This window comes from Canis aureus, chromosome 13, assembly GCF_053574225.1.
Source record: "Canis aureus isolate CA01 chromosome 13, VMU_Caureus_v.1.0, whole genome shotgun sequence".
Lineage (NCBI taxonomy): Eukaryota > Metazoa > Chordata > Mammalia > Carnivora > Canidae > Canis > Canis aureus.
Window position 1 is genome coordinate 57338357 of NC_135623.1, and position 18815 is coordinate 57357171.

Sequence of the window (18815 nt, forward strand, 5' to 3'; positions counted from 1 at the left end):
CTATTTTGGTCTAGTGTATGTTTGGATTGTAATGTTAGATCTAGTTCAAATTAAGGTTTTCATATTATTAAAACTAGTGACTTTCTCCATCAGAACTGAGTATATCTGGGATATAACCAATTATTAAAACTCTAAGTAAAGAACTTTGATCTTGATTTCTGTCCTATTAGAACATTTTAATTTTAAATTTGATTCATTATACGATTTCTAGGGAACTGGGAGAGTGTAGTTGAAATAAAAGTACCAGACATTAAAATATTCTTAGCTGAATGTGGAAGGACATTTCAAGTGCAGAGTTAATTTAAAATTTAATGGTGTTTCATTGAAAAATTTTTTTCCTTTGGGACACCTGGATGGCTCAGTGGTTGAGCATCTGCCTTTAACTCAAGGCACGATCCTTGGATCAAGTCCCACGTCAGGCTCCCTCTGCCCATGTCTCTGCCTCACTCTCTGTGTCTCTCGTGAATAAATAAATAAATCTTTAAAAATTTTTTTTTCCTTTGATTCTCAAACTTAGTTGTATTTGACAGTAATCTGAGTGGCTTTTTAAAAAACTACAGATGCCTAATGTACAACATGTGACTAGAGTTAATAATACTGTATTATATACTTGAAATTTACTAATAAAATAGAGCTCAAATAACCACAGAAAAGTAACCAAAAGTCGTGCTGGATATATTAGTTTGTAGCAGTTATTTCACAGTATATATGTATATCAAAATATCACATTGTACATCTTAAATCTTAAATATATACAGATATTTTGTTTAATAAAAATAATTCAATAAAAAATGTAAAACTGTAATTAAAAAAAAAAAGCCACCCTACAGATACCCACTGATGATCAGTAGATCTTGTGGAGTGTCCCAGGTATATTTTAAGAGTTCCATTCTTATGATTAATTAGAATAGCACTCTACCTCAGGACTTCCAAACTTCAGAATACAGACAAATCACCCAAGGATCTTTGTGAAAATGCAGATTCTAGTTCACTGGGTCTAGGGCAGGGCTTGAGTTTTTGCATTTTTAATGAGCTCTCAGGTCAAATACTTGATGTGGGTTCCTTGCATCTGCACTATGAATAGCAGTGATCTATACTATGTGCTATTGGGTTTGTGATGTGAAATTTTAGACTACAATTCCCGTAAAGGTTGTGACTCGTTCACATTTTTGTGGATTTTAATTATAATTTTGATACATTATTACATACCTTTGTTTACTTAAGGAGCTTTCCTTTGAATGTAGAAGAAGCAGGTTATAAAATATTTACTTAAGCTTCAAGTCGTTCAACTATGGAGTTTGAATCACATTTTCTTAATTGGTTTGGAAATAGAGTCCAGGTAAAGTCCTGTTTAGACATGTTCTTGCCAAGTTTCTTCTTACAGTTAACGTGTTTTGTTTGGTTTCAACAGTTCATGAAAAGTTTCTACAAGAACTCTGCCTGAGTAGCATCCATTTATTTTTAGTCCATTCCTGCAAGAAAGCAAATATATTTAAAGTTTTTAATCCTAGTTTTTTAATATTTTAAGGGAAATATCAGTAAACTGATATTCAAAACGTGCAATATGTGGAGGAGGAAAAGGATTTTCATAGTTAAATGTCTACCCTTTCCAGGTTCCCCAGCACCACCATTGCCATCTGTTATGTCTCCCAGCAGGGTTGCAGCTAGTCGACTGGCTCAACAAGGAAGTGATTTAATTGTTCCTGCAGGTATTCACTGCACTGATTGGATAAAACCCTTGCTACTTCTGAAACTAAACCAATTTGCTTAGTTTCATAATCCCTTACTTTATATTCCTAGCTGTGGGTAATCTGGCTTTGTCTTTTGGTGGTTGCTTCTTTCTTTTTTTAACAATAATGAAAATAATCTTTCTAGCCATACCTATCTTTCTGGCTTTTCAGAGCTATTAACTATATATCTTAAACCTGAAATTTATTTCACTTTAAGATTAAAAAACATTGTAAGATTGGATTTATTTTAAATCATGCTTTCTCTACTCTGGAAAATATATATTCACTCATATATATTCACTTACTTGACCCTCTCAGCTTTGCAGCTCTGCTCTCTGTTTTCAGTTAAACAAAAAAGGAGCCTTCAACAATTGGGTTGTTCATTATTTGGAATGGGTCAAGTGGAAAATGTTGTGTCTTCCTACTTTCAGCCACAGCTTACAGATAGCTTGCAAATTGCAACAAAACGATATATAATTTACCAGTTATGCCCAATGAAAAATATTGGGGAAAATAAATTTCTTTACATTGAATTCCCTCTATGCTTTAATATTGCAGGACAATAAAACAGGAAAAAGCTGAACTATATATTTCTTTTAACATGAAGTGTTAACATTCTGTATTTTGTTTCGATGAGAATTTTTTAAATCTTAAATGTTTTTTATTTTATATACTGTTTTTTATCATAGGTAGTGGTAAAGTTGTGGCAAAAGCTGATCTGACTGTAGGAGTGAGAAAATAAGTTTTTGCTCTGACTTTAAAAACCATTTTTTTAGAGATTTTTCTCTTCTCTTTTACTGTTTTTTTTAAAATCATTATATAGTTTTTGTTATAAGTCAATAGTATCATAAGCATTTAACTATTTTCTCCTATGAAAAATATTTTACTATAGAAACTTTATAAGTGTAGAGTTGCTTTTACATCACTATTTCTTAATTGTTGGAGCAATGCACTGTCAGGGCTTTATAATGCCCTTATTAATTATGGCTTTTTGCAGGAGGGTGGGTGGTCTCTTGAGGAAACAAGGAAATACAATGTAGGTCTTGTTTTAGCCTAGCCTTTCATACTTCTGGTTGAATATTTATTTTAATGACTTTGAAATTTGAATTATATTTTTAAATCCTCCAAAATTATAGTAACCTCTGTTGTTGCTCTGTTCTACATCGTATGATGAAAGGAGATCACTGTGAAGAGTACATAACCTTGCCAGATTTTTACTGACACAGTTTTTTTAGGTTCATTAGGTTATATGATTAATTGTGGAAAATTTGTTTGCTAGAAGTAAAAATCTTATTTGGAAAAGAAGGCAACCTGGTTGCAGCATTTTCTTTTTTTAAGATGACAGTCAAACCACATAACATTTGTGTTGGATGGGCAGAAATATTTTTTAAGTATTTAGAAATTGTCCTCAGTGATCCAGGAAGTTGTAGTCTTTCACTTGCATAAGTAGTTTAATTTGGAGTTTTTTGGGAGTTTTTGTTTTTTAAGATTTTATTTACTCATTTGACAGAGAGGCAAAGCAGGAGGAGAGGCAGGCAGAGTCAGAGGGAGAAGTAGGCTCCCCACTGAGCAGGGAGCCCTGAAGTGGGGCTTGATCCTAGGACCCTGGGATCATGATCTGAGCCAAAGGCAGATGCTTAACCAACTGAGCCACCAGACATAAGTAGTGCATAAGTAGTTTAATTTGAACAGAATCAATGGTTTGGTTTTTTTCCCCTACTTGTCTTTATCTAGTTTTTGTTTTGTTTTTTGTTATGATCATGCAGGTGTCCAGAGAACACAGACCAAAAGTGGACCAGTTATTCTAGCAGATGAAGTAAAAAATCCTGCAATGGAAAAGTTAGAGCTTGTTAGAAAATGGAGTCTAAACACCTACAAGGTTTGTATTTTTTTTAATGTTTCCACCCTAACTGGCTCTAAGAATTTTCATTTGTATTTTTTTTTTGTTCATTTGTATGTTATTCAAATTATTATTTGCAATTATATAAATATATAGGAGAGAATGCCACCTAAACATAAAAAATACAATTAGAAAATTAAGTATTTTGTTTTCTTGAGCTTTATATAAATGTAGTTTAAAAAGTCAGTAGCTAAAGAGTAAAAAAAAAGCTACAGGAATGCTTATTAATTGATAGCAAATAATTGAAGAAGAATCATATTGCCTTGGAACACATTTACTTGTAGAACTGCTACAGACCTGTCTGTCCCTACCTCCTGTTTTTGATGCTTTATAACAGGAGAATGTCAAAGAAGTATATTCATTTTTCAGAATTAGAATTCTCTGATCTTATTGTAATACCTAAGCATTAACTGTACAGACAGTACCACGTTGACAAATGAGTTGGACTTCAAAAATTTATTGTTGTTAGTTTCATTGCATCAGAGTAATTGGCAGCTATTTTTTTGTGTGTGTGTGGCCTCTGAAAAACAAATAAGCAAATTATTGACTCTGTAGTATATTTGATGTATTAGAAATAGCTCAAGCCACAAGTCCACTTAGTACCTTTGAATCCTAACAGGGACAAGACAGTAGAATTTAAAGAACAGTTGGGGGGGGGACACCTGGGTGGCTCAGAGGTTGAGTGTCTGCCTTTGGCTCAGGGTGTGATTCCAGGTCTGGGGATAGAGTCCCACATCAGGCTCCCTGCATGGAGCCTGCTTCTCCCTCTGCCTATGTCTCTGTCTCTGTCTCTCTGTGTGTCTTATGAATAAATAAAATTAAAAAAAAAAAAAAAGAACAGTTAGGGGCACTTGGGTGGCTTAGTCAATTAAGTGGCTGACTCTTGATTTCAGCTCAGGTCATGATCTCAGCATGATGAGATCAAGCCCCTCATTGGGCTACGTGCTCAATGCACAGGCAGCTTGAGGTTCTCTTTTTTCTCCCTCTGCCCCTCCCCTGCTTATGCTCATGCTCACTCATTCTCTCTCTCAAATAAATAAATAATCTTTTAAAAAATTAGTTTTAATAACAGTTAAGTGGAAGAAAACCTTAGTTGCTCAAGTTAGAGCATTGGCCATAATACACTTTATATTTGTGAATTGTTTGTGGCTGTAGTGGTTTGTAAGTTAGAAATTGTTTATATTTTTTTATACAGAGCACATGTCTCCTTATGTCTTTTCAAGAGTAATACAGAAGTGAATTTTATTCTTTCAATTAATACTTTTAAAATATGATCTGAAGTAATCTACAAAAGTACAGGTTTTCTTAAGATAATAAAAGTGCCCTGAAACGTGCTCATGAATCTTTCCAAAAATTCTAGTGTAGCCCTGAGAAATGCCAGTGGTAGTTGTCAAAAATTGATGTTCAGCATTTAGAACATCTAAATGATGTTCTCATTTAGAACATTGTATTTAATTATTGCTCCTTTTGTTATCAAGGATGTGGAAGGATGTGGATTCTCTTTTTTGGGGGGATTCTCTTATTCTATATATTGTTTCTCATTTTGTATTCTCGTATCACAACAGTTCACCCAGATATTCAAATTTCTACTTCATCTTCTCATCGATGCCACATATCTATTGTCATTAAATGGACTCTGCCTCCTTAATATTGTTTGAATTTATCCCTTTTTTCTCCATTCCAGCTTTCACAACCATAGTCCATATCTTTGTTACTCTCACATTACTGAAATAGCTTCTTGACAAAATCTGTTAGACTACATTTTCTACGCTGCCTAAAATGGTTCGTTCTTGCTTGAATTTGTTCACTTGATCCCATTGTCTTTAGAATGGCATAGATCTGACCCATCTACCTTCCCAACTTTATCCCCTGTTGCTCCTCTCTCCCACCCTTGGATCCAGTGATCCAACCAAATTCTCCAGAGATTTCCTAAATTGTGCTTTCTCACATGTCTATAACTTTGTTCATGAGACTGTATTTACCTATTGCTTAGAATTCCTCTTTTTGCTTCCTTTCATTTCACTTATGTGTCTTTCATACCAAACTGAGCTTCATTCATTTATTTATTAAATTTATTCATTCTGCCATTCCTTTGTTCATTTATTCATGAAATTTGCCTCTATCTAGTAACATTCTATAACCACACAATGAAACCTAAAGAATACAAGCCTTAGTGGTGCCTGGCTGGCTCAGTTGGTAGAACATGCAACTCTTGATCTTAGGGCCATGAGTTCGATGCAACATTGGCTGTAGATTACTTAAAAAAAAAATTAGGGGCACGTGGGTGGCTCAGTCAGTTAAGCGTCTGCCTTAGGCTCAGGTCATGATCTCAGGGTCCTGGGATTGAGCCCCACATTGGGCTCCATGTTCAGCAGGGAATCTGCTTCTCCTTCCCTCTTCCCCTACTCATTTTCTGTCTCTCTCTCTCTAATAAATAAAATCTTTTTTAAAAATTAATCAATTTAACTAATAAAAATAACTACCACCTTAAAAAAAACGCACATCTTATTTCTGAACCAAGTTGTAGTAATTCCAAATTACAAAATTCAAGATTTTCTTCATTTGAATCTTCTTCTCTTGTGTCCTTTAGTTTATGGTTTCCTGTTTTGTTTTGTTTTTTTATATATATATGCTTTTTATCTGTTCCCTGTTTTTTGTCTTTTACTTCTACCTGAGTTGAATCCTTAGGATTCCATATTTATCTTTTATATTAACATACCACATTGAGCCTTTTTAAAAGTTTGTGTTCTTGCTGCTGTGGACTGTGGGCTGCCAGGATCAGTGAAGGATCTCAAGATGCCTGGGCAAAAACTTGCTCTAAAAACCATTGACTGGGTAGCTTTTGGGGAGATCATACCCCGAAACCAGAAGGCCATCGTCAACTCCCTGAAATCCTGGAATGAGATGCTTACCTCCAAGTTGACTACTCTTCCTGAGAAATCACCTGCTATGGACTGGGCTTACTACAAGGCCAATGTGGTAAAGGTTGGCTTGGTAGATGACTTTGAGAAGTTTAATGCCCTGAAGGTTCCTGTGCCAGAAGATAAATACACTGTCCAGGTGGATACTGAGGAAAAAGAAGATCTGAAAAGCTGTGCTGAGTTTTTCTCTCTCAAAGGCCAGAATTGAAGAATATGAAAAAGAGCTGAAGAAGATGAAGAACATAATTCCATTTGATCAGATGACCACTGAGGACCTAAATGAAGTTTTCCCAGAAACCAAATTAGACAAGAAATATCCCCCACCCACCCACCAAAAAAAGAAGAAATATCCTTATTGGCCTCACAAGCCAATCGAAAATTTATAAACTTGAGTTGGAGAGAAAGCCCTGGCCCTCATATTATAAACATTGGAGATTAAAAATAAATAAATGAATGAGTGAATGAATGGTTTGTGTTAATGAAATTGACCAGCATTTAAAATGTTGTACACATAGCATAATGCTATATGAAGGAATTACTGTTCTTCTCGGAATGATTATTTTTAACTGAAATTTTTTTTCATCAAAACTTAAATCAGGATATTACAGCCTAAATCAGAAGAGAGGGGTACCTGGCTGGCTCAGTAGAGCATGCAACTCTTGATCTTGGAGTGGAGAGTTCAAACCCTATGTTGGACCTAGAGTTTACTTTAAAAAAAAATTAGGCATGCCTGGGTGGCTCAGTTGGTTGTGTGGCCAGCTATTGATTTTGGCTCAGGTCATGATCTTGGGTCCTGAGATTGGGCCCTGTGTCAGGCTCTTCACTCAGCAAGGAGTTGGTTTGAGGCTTCTCTCTCTCCCGTCCCTCTGCCCATTCTCCCACCATGCATGCTCCCTCTCCTCCTTTCTCTCTCTCAAATAAATAAATCTTTTTTAAAATTTTTAAAATTATTTTTATACTTAAAAATACGTATAAACAGAAGAGAAAAAGAACATTCTAACTTTATGATTTTATTTTTTTTTTTTAAGATTTTATTTATTTATTCATGATAGCCACACAGAGACAGAGAGGCAGAGACACAGGCAGAGGGAGAAGCAGGCTCCATGCAGGGAGCCCGATGTGGGATTCGATCCCGGGTCTCCAGGATCGCGCCCCGGGCCAAAGGCAGGCGCCAAACCGCTGTGCCACCCAGGGATCCCTAACTTTATGATTTTAATGGAGTTTGTAGCCAATGTGCCTGGGCTAGCATAGGCTTCTTAACTTAAAGAAGCTCAAAGTATAATAACCTTATTGGGTCCCCTTGACTGCATTCTTGTGGCTTTTTTACCTTTTCATTCCAAACTGTGAGCTATGTAGGGCATTCATTGTCATTTGAATAATCCTTCAAGTATAGATTTTGATTTGGTTAATTTAGAACTGTACTTATTACCCATTTTATTGTTGAGCGACTTGATATGAGCTACAACTTTGATCTTCTTTTTCTTGGACTTCAGTTCCTGCATGGTTTTCTGCCTTTAATCTCTGTCTGTTTCTGTTCTCTAACAATTAACACTAAATTTTTGGGAAGATTCATGAGCATGTTTCAGGACACTTTTATCATCTTAAGAAAACCTATACTTTTGTAGATGATTTCAGGTCATATTTTTAAAGTATTGATTGAAAGAATAAATTGCTGTATTACAGTTACAGTTACAGAGTTATGGGCTCTGTATAAACAATTTCTGATTTACACACCACTACAGCCACAAACAATTCACAAATACAGAGAGTGTTATGGCCGCTGCTCTGACTTGAACAGCTAGGGTTTTCATCCACTTAACTGTTCCTTAAATTCTACTGTCTTGTGCCTGTTAAGATTCAAAGGTACTAAGTGGATTTGTGGCTTGAGCTATTTGTAATACATCAGTCACTTAAAGGCTTTTCCTCACAGAGACTATTTAGTACTTCTTTATTGGTTGTTAATTTTGGTTCTAAGAACAGGCTGGTGATTTAAACCAAATATATAATGGGAACAATTTTAAGTTCAGACTCTGATATATAAGTAAGTATTCTTAGGGGTGCCAATGAAGCACCCCTAAAAATCAAATAATTTTTTTAAAGACTTTATTTATTCATGAGAAACACACAGAGAGAGAGGCAGAGATACAGGCAGAGGGAAAAGCAGGCTCCATGCAGGGAGCCCGATGTGGGACTCGATCCCGAGACTCCAGGATCATGCCCTGGGCCAAAGTCAGGTGCTAAACGAGTCACTCAGGGATCCCCTCAAATTTTTTAAAAAGAATAGAGTAGGGGTACCTGGCTGACTCCGTGGAATTTGCAACTCTTGATCTCTGGGTTGTAAGTTTGAGCCCCATGTTGGGTGTAGAGATTATTTAAAAATAAAAAAGTTAAATAAAAAAAAGAAAGAAAAAAGAATACAGTACTTTTAGAAGTCCATCCTATTATTTTATTTAAGAATAATCTCAGGGCAGCCCTGGTGGCGCAGCGGTTTAGTGCCGCCTGCAGCCCCAGGCGTGATCCTGGAAGAGTCCCACGTCAGGCTCTCTGCATGGTGCCTGCTTCTCCCTCTGTCTGTGTCTCTGCCTCTCTCTCTCTCTGTGTCTCTATGAATAAATAAATTAAAAATCTTTAAAAAAAAAGAGAATAATCTCAGTTTCAGCATTCAGAGCTGTTTGACATGTCTCCCAAACATTAAATACTTTTTTTAAATGTTTGAGAATTTGCCATCAGTATTCACACCTTATCAAACTAATCTTTGTTGCTTTTAAGCCAATATCTTTTAAATTTTCATTCCGTTTTTCTTATCCTAATGCCTTATTCATTTATGATTGACCTATTCCCCTCATTCAATTTCTAGTATTTTCTTTTATGCTTCCTTCTTTCCTATCCTTCACTCTTCATAACTCTTTCATCTATCAGCTTTTGCCATGAAATTATCCTTTTTCTTGTACTTAAGTGTTTTTTGTTCACTTTTTGGTATTACAGAAAAAGTTCTTGGTACTATTTAAATACTCAGAGTACACAGTGACTATCTTATAAACTCATGACCTGTACGATGGTGATTCATAGTTTTTTCTACAGTGTTTGTCACTTTATTACATCCACCCTCCCCGAGTAAGAGATCTCCATAGAGTAGTAATTTACTTTTGCTTCTTCCTGTCCCTTTAACCTTGCTCCATTTGTCTTATCTTCAAAATAGATTCTTAATTTCTAAGTATAGAATACTGAATAGGACTTCCAGCTCATTGTAAGTCATCTGCATTTTCAGCAAAGTAGGCGTTCTGGAGACTCTCACTTCCAGATTACATAGATTGTCCTTAGGATTGTACATTATCTGTATTGGAATACAAGGTTGGAAAGGCCCGTTTCAACGCTTGTTTCCAGCATCAAGTTTTTAATATGCTTCATAATCACTGTTGCCTTATGCTGCTTACTACTTTGGCTTCCTGGAAACAAAAAACATTCCTTCATTTAACCTTTGACCCTGCTGTCTGCTTGTAACCATTATTTCTGGGAACAAATGGCCACTTAGACAACGGTAGGCATTTCTTTCATTTTACTTAGTCTGTCAAGCTTCTTCAGTGAATTCTAGCTTCTTGACTTGCAACAGACTATTTTATCTGGGTTGCTATGAAAGGTACCATATGCTTTGGCGTTCAGATGGAATAAATCTCTGATGGAGTAAATCTCTGATAATATTGCAGAGGGAAAGTCTTGGTGTGGATGAGAAGTGGCATATCTCCTTCATCTTGTTACCATTTCAGATATTATTTCATGCTGATGTTTTCCTCATTATAATTACAAAGTCCTTCAGTTAAGCTTTTTTCCTGATGTGATTTTCATCTCCTAAGAGTGTGTATGTTCATATGTTTTCCATAGGAATAGTTTTATCTCTCTTCTGTGAGTTTAGCCTCTCACCTTTCCTATAATTTTATATATAGTTAATTTCTCTACCTTTTAAAAAAAGGAACTTTATTTTTAAGTATTTACTCACAAAGATCCTTAATTGATGATAATAGAGAATGTGTCAGGGAATTCATTTTAGTTCTTAATAGAAAAACATGAGTAGTAAATGAATTTGATATACTAGCATTAGAAGGATAAATAAAGATTTATATGTATTGACAAGGAAAAATCTCAAGATATTTTATCAGAGGAAAAATACTCAGGATATTATGTATAGCATAATCCAGTCTCATTTTTACTTGAATAATACTATATATGTGAGTTTATTTTTATTTATTTTGTTTTTAAAGATTTTATTTATTTATTCATAGAGACACAGAGAGAGAGAGAGAGAGGCAGAGACAAAGGCAGAGGGAGAAGCAGGCTCCATCCAGAGAGCCTGATGTGGGACTCGATCCAGGGTCTCCAGGATCACGCCCTGGGCTGCAGGCGGCACTAAACCGCTGCACCACCGGGGCTGCCCTATATGTGAGTTTAGAGGTTTAAAGAAGAGTCTAGACTATCCATCAAACTGTTAATAGTAGTTTTCTGTTATTTAGTGGGATTAAAAGGAAAGAAGAGGAAATTCACCTTTTATTTCATTCATTATTTTAAACTTTGGAATAGATATCAATTGTGTAACCAAAACTATGAAAGAAAAGATAAAAGAGCAAATTTTCAAATTTTATTTTTTATTTTATTTTATTTTATATATTCATGAGAAACACAGAGAGAGGCAGAGACTGAGGCAGAGGGAGAAGTAGGCTCCCTGCAGGAGCCTGATGCGGGACTCGATCCCAGGACCAGGGGGATCATGCCCTGAGCTAAATAAAGGCAGATGCTCAACTGCTGAGCCACCCAGGCATCCCCAAATTTTTAAAATTATAATATTTATGTATTACTTCTTAAGAATATTTTTGTTAAAAAAAAAAGAATATTTTTGTTAAAAATTTTTTTTAACTTTAAATGATGAAGAGTATATTAATGCCCTATATGGTTACTCTCAAAACATATTAAGTAATGAAGTTTTTTATAATTTTTTACTGCTAACAAAAATTTCCCTTATCATTATTTCTGGGGCAAGACAGAATAGCATAATTTAATACCATTCCTTCTGGACAGAAGTAAAAGAATTCAGGAATGTCTAATCTCTACCTCTTTCTCTTCTTTCTTCTTCCCTCCTCTCTCTTCCCTTCTTCCCCTTCCTCTCTCTGCACCCTTCCCCACCTCCTCCTCTTACCTGTTTCTCCTTCCTTTCTTCCCTTCATTCCTCCTATTCACACACATACACACGATTACTTAAGAGGAAGATAGAAGGAAAAAAAGTATTTGAAACCAACAGGAGAATAGAATTTTGGTGTGCTTATTATTTCGATATTACAGCCCACTAATCTTCTTAAATCAATGCCAAGTATCTCAGTTGTTGTAAATAATCTAGTCAAGTTGATAAGCCTGAAATTTGATTATGTGAGGGAGTTCATCTAGAAATATATAAATTAGCTAAGTCTTTAAACGTCCTCTGATTAGTAATAGTCATTGGAGATGTCTGGTAATTTTGTTTTGAATCTTGATAAACTTCTAAGTGAGCTGACAATTTTCAGTTTTTTAAGGGTAGTTTGTCTGAAGCCAAAAATGGTATATGCCAAATACATTTGTACTTTGGACTGCTATATTATTCCTTTCTCTTTTGTTCTTTTTTTTTTTTCCTAAACAAAGTGCATCTTTCCACTTTTAGTGCACTCGACAAATTATCTCTGAGAAGCTAGGCCGTGGATCAAGAACTGTGGACCTTGAACTTGAAGCTCAGATTGATATATTAAGAGATAACAAGAAAAAATACGAAAATATCTTAAGACTGGCTCAGACATTGTCGACCCAGCTTTTCCAGATGGTGCATACTCAAAGGCAACTTGGAGATGCATTTGCTGACCTGAGTTTGAAGTCACTAGAACTCCATGTAAGATTATTTTAAATAACTATTGGAGTATGGAGGAGGAGAATGGCAATAATATTCTAAGATATAATTTGTTACATTTCTGATTTGCTTAACTCTTAATAAAATTGGAATTGATGTTCTTTTAAGATATTTCATGTAATTTTTAAGAAGGCCCAGATGACTAGAGATGTCAGCTAGAGGTTTCAGGAGAAGAGAACTTGGTTAGGGGAAAGGAAAAGGAAAGTACTCAGCTTGCCTGAGTCTAGAAAAAAATCATAGCTGTGTGTATATAAGCTTGGGTTAAAAAGCAAATTCAGATACCTACTGAAAATCTCCTACCTATTCTCCAAATGTCTTGAACAAATGGTAACTTGCTTGACTGGATTCATGATCTACTTTTACCGAAATCATTAATATAAACTGTGAGTTTTAGAAATTAAGAATTTTAGAATAATTATGAAATTACATCTCTACCATATCTCTATAAGTATTCAGCAAAGCATTCCTAAGAATTTGTCTTAAGTGACTTCTTTGATGTCTTTTTTTTTCCCCTCACCTGAAGCCAAAAGGTGTAGAAATCCCTTACCTACAGACTTCTAACTTAAAGAGTTAGATAATTTAGAGCATTAAGTTATGTGATAATATCTAGAATTTTAAAAAAGAAAGTTTGGCTAGAGATGACAATATCATTTCATAAGAATACAGAGATTCAATTCTGAGTCACTAGATAGACGAACTAATCTAATATTTGGGAAGCTAATCAATCGGGTAACAGCTGCAGTTGAGTGTAAAGGGCTGGGTTCTTTATAACCATTATGTTTAATAATTTATCTAACCCAACACTAGAAGAAATGTTATCCCCATTTTATAGATGAGGAAACTGAAGCCAGGAGAGGTCAGGTAATTTTTATCACAAAACAAATAAAAGATAGAGAGCTGTGGGGCACATGGGTAGCTCAGTAGGTTGACGATCTGACTCTTGCTTTTGGCTTAGGTCAGAATCTCAAGAGTTGTGGAATTAAGATGGTGAAGCTTATGTCAGGCTCTACACTCAGGGAGAAGTCTACTTGTCCCTCTCCCTCCCCGTTTGCCCCTCTCCCTGCTCATGCATACACCTGTGCCTACTCTCTCATAAAATCTTTTTTAAGAAGAGGTAGAGCTGAAAGTTATATATATTTTATGTATATAGTTTATGTTTTGTATATATGAACATATACATTCTTATTTTGTTTTCATAGCCAAGGACATGTACCAACAGGCCAGAAGGAGGCAGCTCTAGGTGGGGCTCACCTTTGCGTGTACATGGGGAGGCCATAACTATGTCTGTTTCTCCATGATCTCTTGCTATTTCTTTTAAATGGGATCTTTAGAGGGTCTGTGATCCAGAGAAAACCCCACAGTATGGAAAGAGGTAGCCCGGGTATAGGGTCTGAGGAAGTGTTGTAGCAGTGTTATCAGCAATGCTGCACTCAGTAGACCCTGTTAATTATAATAGTTAATACACATTGGGGGTTTACTATATGCCAGATATTGTTCTACATGATTTATGTATGTATTAGCTCATTTAATGCTCAGTCTTAGCTAGTAGGTACTTCTGTTATCTTTTCTTGGTGTCAAATCCTTTTTTTTTCTTTTTAACAGAACTGAGAGTTTAATCTTCAGTATTCAAGTCCATTAGACCTAGTTTTAATTTTTGAATTTCTTATTTGAACTCTCTAACCCTTTGTAAGGATTAATAATTCATGAGTTTTATTCCAATGAGAAAATGTATTTGTTTTTATTAGCAGAAAACAACTTTTTTTTTTTAAGATTTTATTTATTTATTCATGAGAAGCACACAGAGGAGGCAGAGACATAGGCAGAGGGGGAAGCAGGCTCCCTGCAGGAAGCCTGAAGTGTGACTTGATCCCAGAACCCAGAGATCATGCCCTGAGCCAAAGGCAGACGCTCAACCACTGAGCCACCCAGGTGCCCCCAGATGATAAAACTTTTTAAAAAAGATTATTTACTTAGTTGAGAGACCAAAGCAAGCTAGAGAACATGAATTGGAGGGAGGGGTAGAGGGATAGGGAGAAGCCAGCTCCCTGCTAAACAGGGAGCCTGTCTTAGGCCTTGATCCCAGAACCCCAGGATCATGACCTGAGCGGAAGGCAGGCACCTCCAGAATACAACTTTTTATCTTGCAACTGCCATACAGGTCCATTGGAAGTAAAAGACACAGTATGGGATGTGAATGATCTTAAAACACTTAACTATGTTATCATCTTGGGAATTATTTCATCATTATTCATCCATTATTTCCAATGTTAAAAATTACTAAGATGATAAAAGAATGATGGCATCACCTTTAAAAATGATGTAATACTTTTTTTTTTTTTAAGATTTTTATTTATCTATTCATGAGAGACACAGAGAGAGAGCAGAGAGACAGGCAGAGAGGGAGAAGCAGGCCTCATGCAGGCAGCCCGATGCAGAACTCGATCCCAGGACTCCAGGATCACACCCTGGGCCAAAAAAGGCAGGCACTAAACTGCTGAGCCAGCCAGGGATCCCCTGTACTACTACTCTTTGTAGTCTTTTTTTTTTTTTTCCTCACGTTTATGCAACATAGTTGAAAATTTAGAATTTTTCATTTTTTGCCCGTAATGGCAAAGAGAAGACAACACCAAAGGAAGATATTTCACAGTTATTAGACAAAATCAGAAGAGAACTGCAGAGGGACAGCAGCATTGACTCAATGATGATGGCAAAATAGATAATATGAGTGAAATCCCAGTTTGTAAGTCTTCTGATGATATCCCAGATAAATTTTCTTAAATTCAAGAGTCACTGAATTTTTAAGGACAAAAAGGAAATGTGGTACTGTATTAGTCCAGTTCTGTAGACAAACAGGACCAACAGGATAAGTAGATATATAGAGAGATGTATTTTAAAAGATTGGTTCACAGGATTTGGAGTCTTGATACATGTAAAACCTGTGGGGTAGGCTGGCAGACTAGAGAGAGACTCAAGGAAGAGTAGCAGTTTGAGTGCAAAGGCAATCTGTTAGCAGAATTCCTTCTTGCTACAGGGAATTCAGTCTTTGTTCTATTAAGGTCTTCAGTTGATTGGATGAGGCCTACCTCTTGTGGAGGGTGGTCTCAGCCTTCTTTCATCACTCTCCACCAATTTAAATATTAATCTCATTAAAAAAAACACCTTCACTGAAATTGCCAGAATGTTTGACCAAGATCTGGACATCGTGGCCCAGCCAAGTTGGCATATAAAATTAATCATCACAGGTATTTTTATCTATCTAGTTAGTTGTTCAACAGGCATGAGTCTATCATGCAACATTTTTTTTTAAGATTTTATTTATCCATTCATTTTAGAAAGAGGATGCATGTGCACACATACACACAGGTGAGTGGAGGGTGGGGCAGAGGGAGAGGGACAAGTAGACTCCATGCTCAGTACAGAGCCCCACTCCATGCTCTATCCCACCACCCTGAGATCATGACCTAAGCCAAAAATCAAGAGTCAGACACAACCAATTAAGCCACCTAGGTACCCCCATGCGACATTTTTCAACAAGAAATTGAACTATCCTATTTTGCTAAAAGGACATGCTATATTCTTTTATGATGGCTTATGCACCAAAATATACTTGATATGATTTGTTAGTGAACAAATACTAAAGGCAAATATGTACACAGAAGTGATTTGAAGGAAATAATTAAGAAATAGAAAATTTACTGAACTTTCTAATTCGTATTTATAAATATGAAAATAGTGGTAAACTGGAACCTTTTAGAGGACTATTTGAAATTCAGAATCAGTATTTATAGATGGGTGTTTTTAATTATGATTTTCCAATGAAACAAAACCAATAGGAGGTATGTACATAATACACAGAGATTTATTTTAAGAAATTTGCTCCCATAGTTGTGGGGCTTGGCAAATCTGAAATACGAAGGGTGGGTTAGTAGTTTAGAAACCAAGGCCAGGGATCCCTGGGTGGCGCAGTGGTTTGGCGCCTGCCTTTGGCCCAGGGCGCGATCCCGGAGACCCGGAATCGAATCCCACATCGGGCTCCCGGTGCATGGAGCCTGCTTCTCCCTCTGCCTGTGTCTCTGCCTCTCTCTCTCTCTCTGTAACTATCATAAATAAATAAAATTTAAAAAAAAAAAAAAAAAAAAAGAAAAGAAAAAGAAACCAAGGCCAGATTTCTAGTCTTAAGGCAGAATTATTCTCTGGGAAACCTGTCTTTTTGTTCTAAAGGTCTTCAACTAATTGATTGAAGTCCACCCACATTCTGGAAGATAATCTCTTTAAGGTCAACTTTAAATGTTATTTATAGGGGATCCCTGGATGGCTCAGTGGTTTAGTGCCTGCCTTCTGCGCAGGGTGTGTCCTGGAGTCCTGGGATCAAGTCCCACATCAGGCTCCCTGCATGGAGCCTGCTTCTCTCTCTGCCTATGTCTCTGCCTCTCTGTGTGTGTGTCTCTCATGAATAAATAAATAAAATCTTTTTTAAAAAGTGTTATTTATAATGTTTCTCATTGCAAATGTTAATCACATCTACAAAATCTGTACCTTCATAGTGACATCTAGACTAGTGTTTGACCAAACAACTGGCAAACAACTGGCTAATTTAAGTTGACACATAAAATTAACCATCACAGTCTACCCTTCATCAGGCTAGCAACAATTATACATGTATCCTTAAACCATACTTAATCTCCAAGTAAAGGCAGTAAGAGAGCCTTACTTTCACCTAATATGATATGACTATCCTGCATACTATCAAAGATAGACTAACCTTTTCCCCACAAGAGGGGAAAAGTTAGCAGAGTCCTTGAGTGATGTTCACTTTTTTCCTTGATATCCTGTTAGTTAAATACTATGATGTAAAATTAATAATACATCTTATGTTATATGCTAAGGGCATATGAGAGGGAAGAAAATGAAGTTATCTGCTTTATACATACATGAACATAACAAAATAAGGAAGAAATACAATAAGTAGAGTCTTCATTTCTGCAGATAGTCACGAAGTGTTAGCTTCCACCGAAGTCATTCCGTATTACATTGGCTCTCGGTTCACACCTCATCCAGTCAGTTCTTTGCCTGGTGGGGTGACCCAAACCTTCCTTCCTGAAGGGTCCAGGCCATTAGTAGTCCTGACTGAAATGTGGTGGTGTTGTTTTCTATTGACATTAATCACAGAGCAAGATAGTAGTACTAAGAGATGCCCTAAGAGGTTGCCTGTATTCCAGGCATACTCTTCCTTAGCAGTCCAGTTTCCTTTCCCTTGGTCATCAGGATCAATCACGAAAGCCAGCAAAGTAACTCTCTTTGCCTGTTGATTCTTTTTGAGAAAAAAATTTATAGCGCAGTGATGAAGAGCTGGTGTCCACTTCCTCCTACCTTATGACATATTAACTGAGACTCCTTGACAGTAATTAGCACACGTATGGCACATAGTGACACTGGATAAAGTATGATGGTTATGATAGCTGTTTTGAGATTGGAGCATTTGGAAGTTGAAGAATTTAAAGATTAGTTCAGTTCTTTTTTTTTTTTTTTTTTAAAGATTTTATTTATTCATGAGAGAAACACAAAGAGAGGCAGAGACACAGGCAAAGGGAGAAGCAGGCTCCATGCAGGCAGCCCGATGTGGGACTCGATCCCAGGATCCCAGGATCATGCCCTGAGCTGATGGCAGATGCTCAACCACTGAGCCACCCAGGCATTCCAAGATTAGTTCAGTTCTTTCATCTTCTAGAGAAACAAGCAGTATCCAGCAGAAGAAAAAGCAAATCTCCTGAAACTTTTTAAATGCCTGTCATCTATCAGAAACTTTATGCAGGTTATCTCATCACACTTCCTATCAAACTTGTAAGAGAATTATCTTCATATTATTACTGAGAAATTGACACACAAAAAATTTAACAAAATAGATAAATCCAGTCAGTAGCAGAATCAACATATGAACTTCCAAACTAGATTTTTACCATTTTATCACATGCCTCTGACCCCCAGTTCTGTTATGCCATGGCACTTCAACTCATTAAAAAAAATTTTTTTTCTCAATTTAGAAGGTAGCATATACTTCAAGATTTGAAAAGTTCACATGGGGCTGCCCCGGTGGCTCAGTGGTTTAGCGCCGCCTTCAGCCCAGGGCGTGATCCTGGAGACCGAGGGTTGAGTCCCACATGGGGCTTCCTGCATGGAGCCTGCTTCTCCCTCTGCCTGTGTCTCTGCCTCTCCCTCTCTCTGTGTCTCTCATGAATAAATAAAATCTTTAAAAAAAAAAAAAGAAAAAGAAAAGTTCACATAATCCATATTATTATCAATTATCAACTAGTACCTGTCAGTAGTGTTATCTGTATTCCTTAATT

The 18815-nt window shown here is 36.4% G+C and overlaps 1 protein-coding gene across 11 annotated transcripts in view; it reads left to right on the forward strand.

The window, feature by feature from the left end:
• The window catches only part of ARFIP1 (ARF interacting protein 1), a 131415-nt gene that overhangs the window by 72372 nt on the left and 40228 nt on the right, over nt 1-18815 (forward strand). For 10 of the 11 annotated variants that reach the window (XR_013351063.1, XM_077846404.1, XM_077846403.1 and 7 more), the window contains 3 exons: nt 1614-1709; nt 3497-3609; nt 12232-12453. Coding sequence is in view for 10 of the 11 variants with exons in the window: in XM_077846404.1 (XP_077702530.1) it covers nt 1614-1709; nt 3497-3609; nt 12232-12453 (431 nt within the window). In the remaining variant the exon portion in view is untranslated. The remainder of the gene's footprint in view (nt 1-1613; nt 1710-3496; nt 3610-12231; nt 12454-18815) is intronic. The other variant, XM_077846400.1, reaches the window with a different exon arrangement.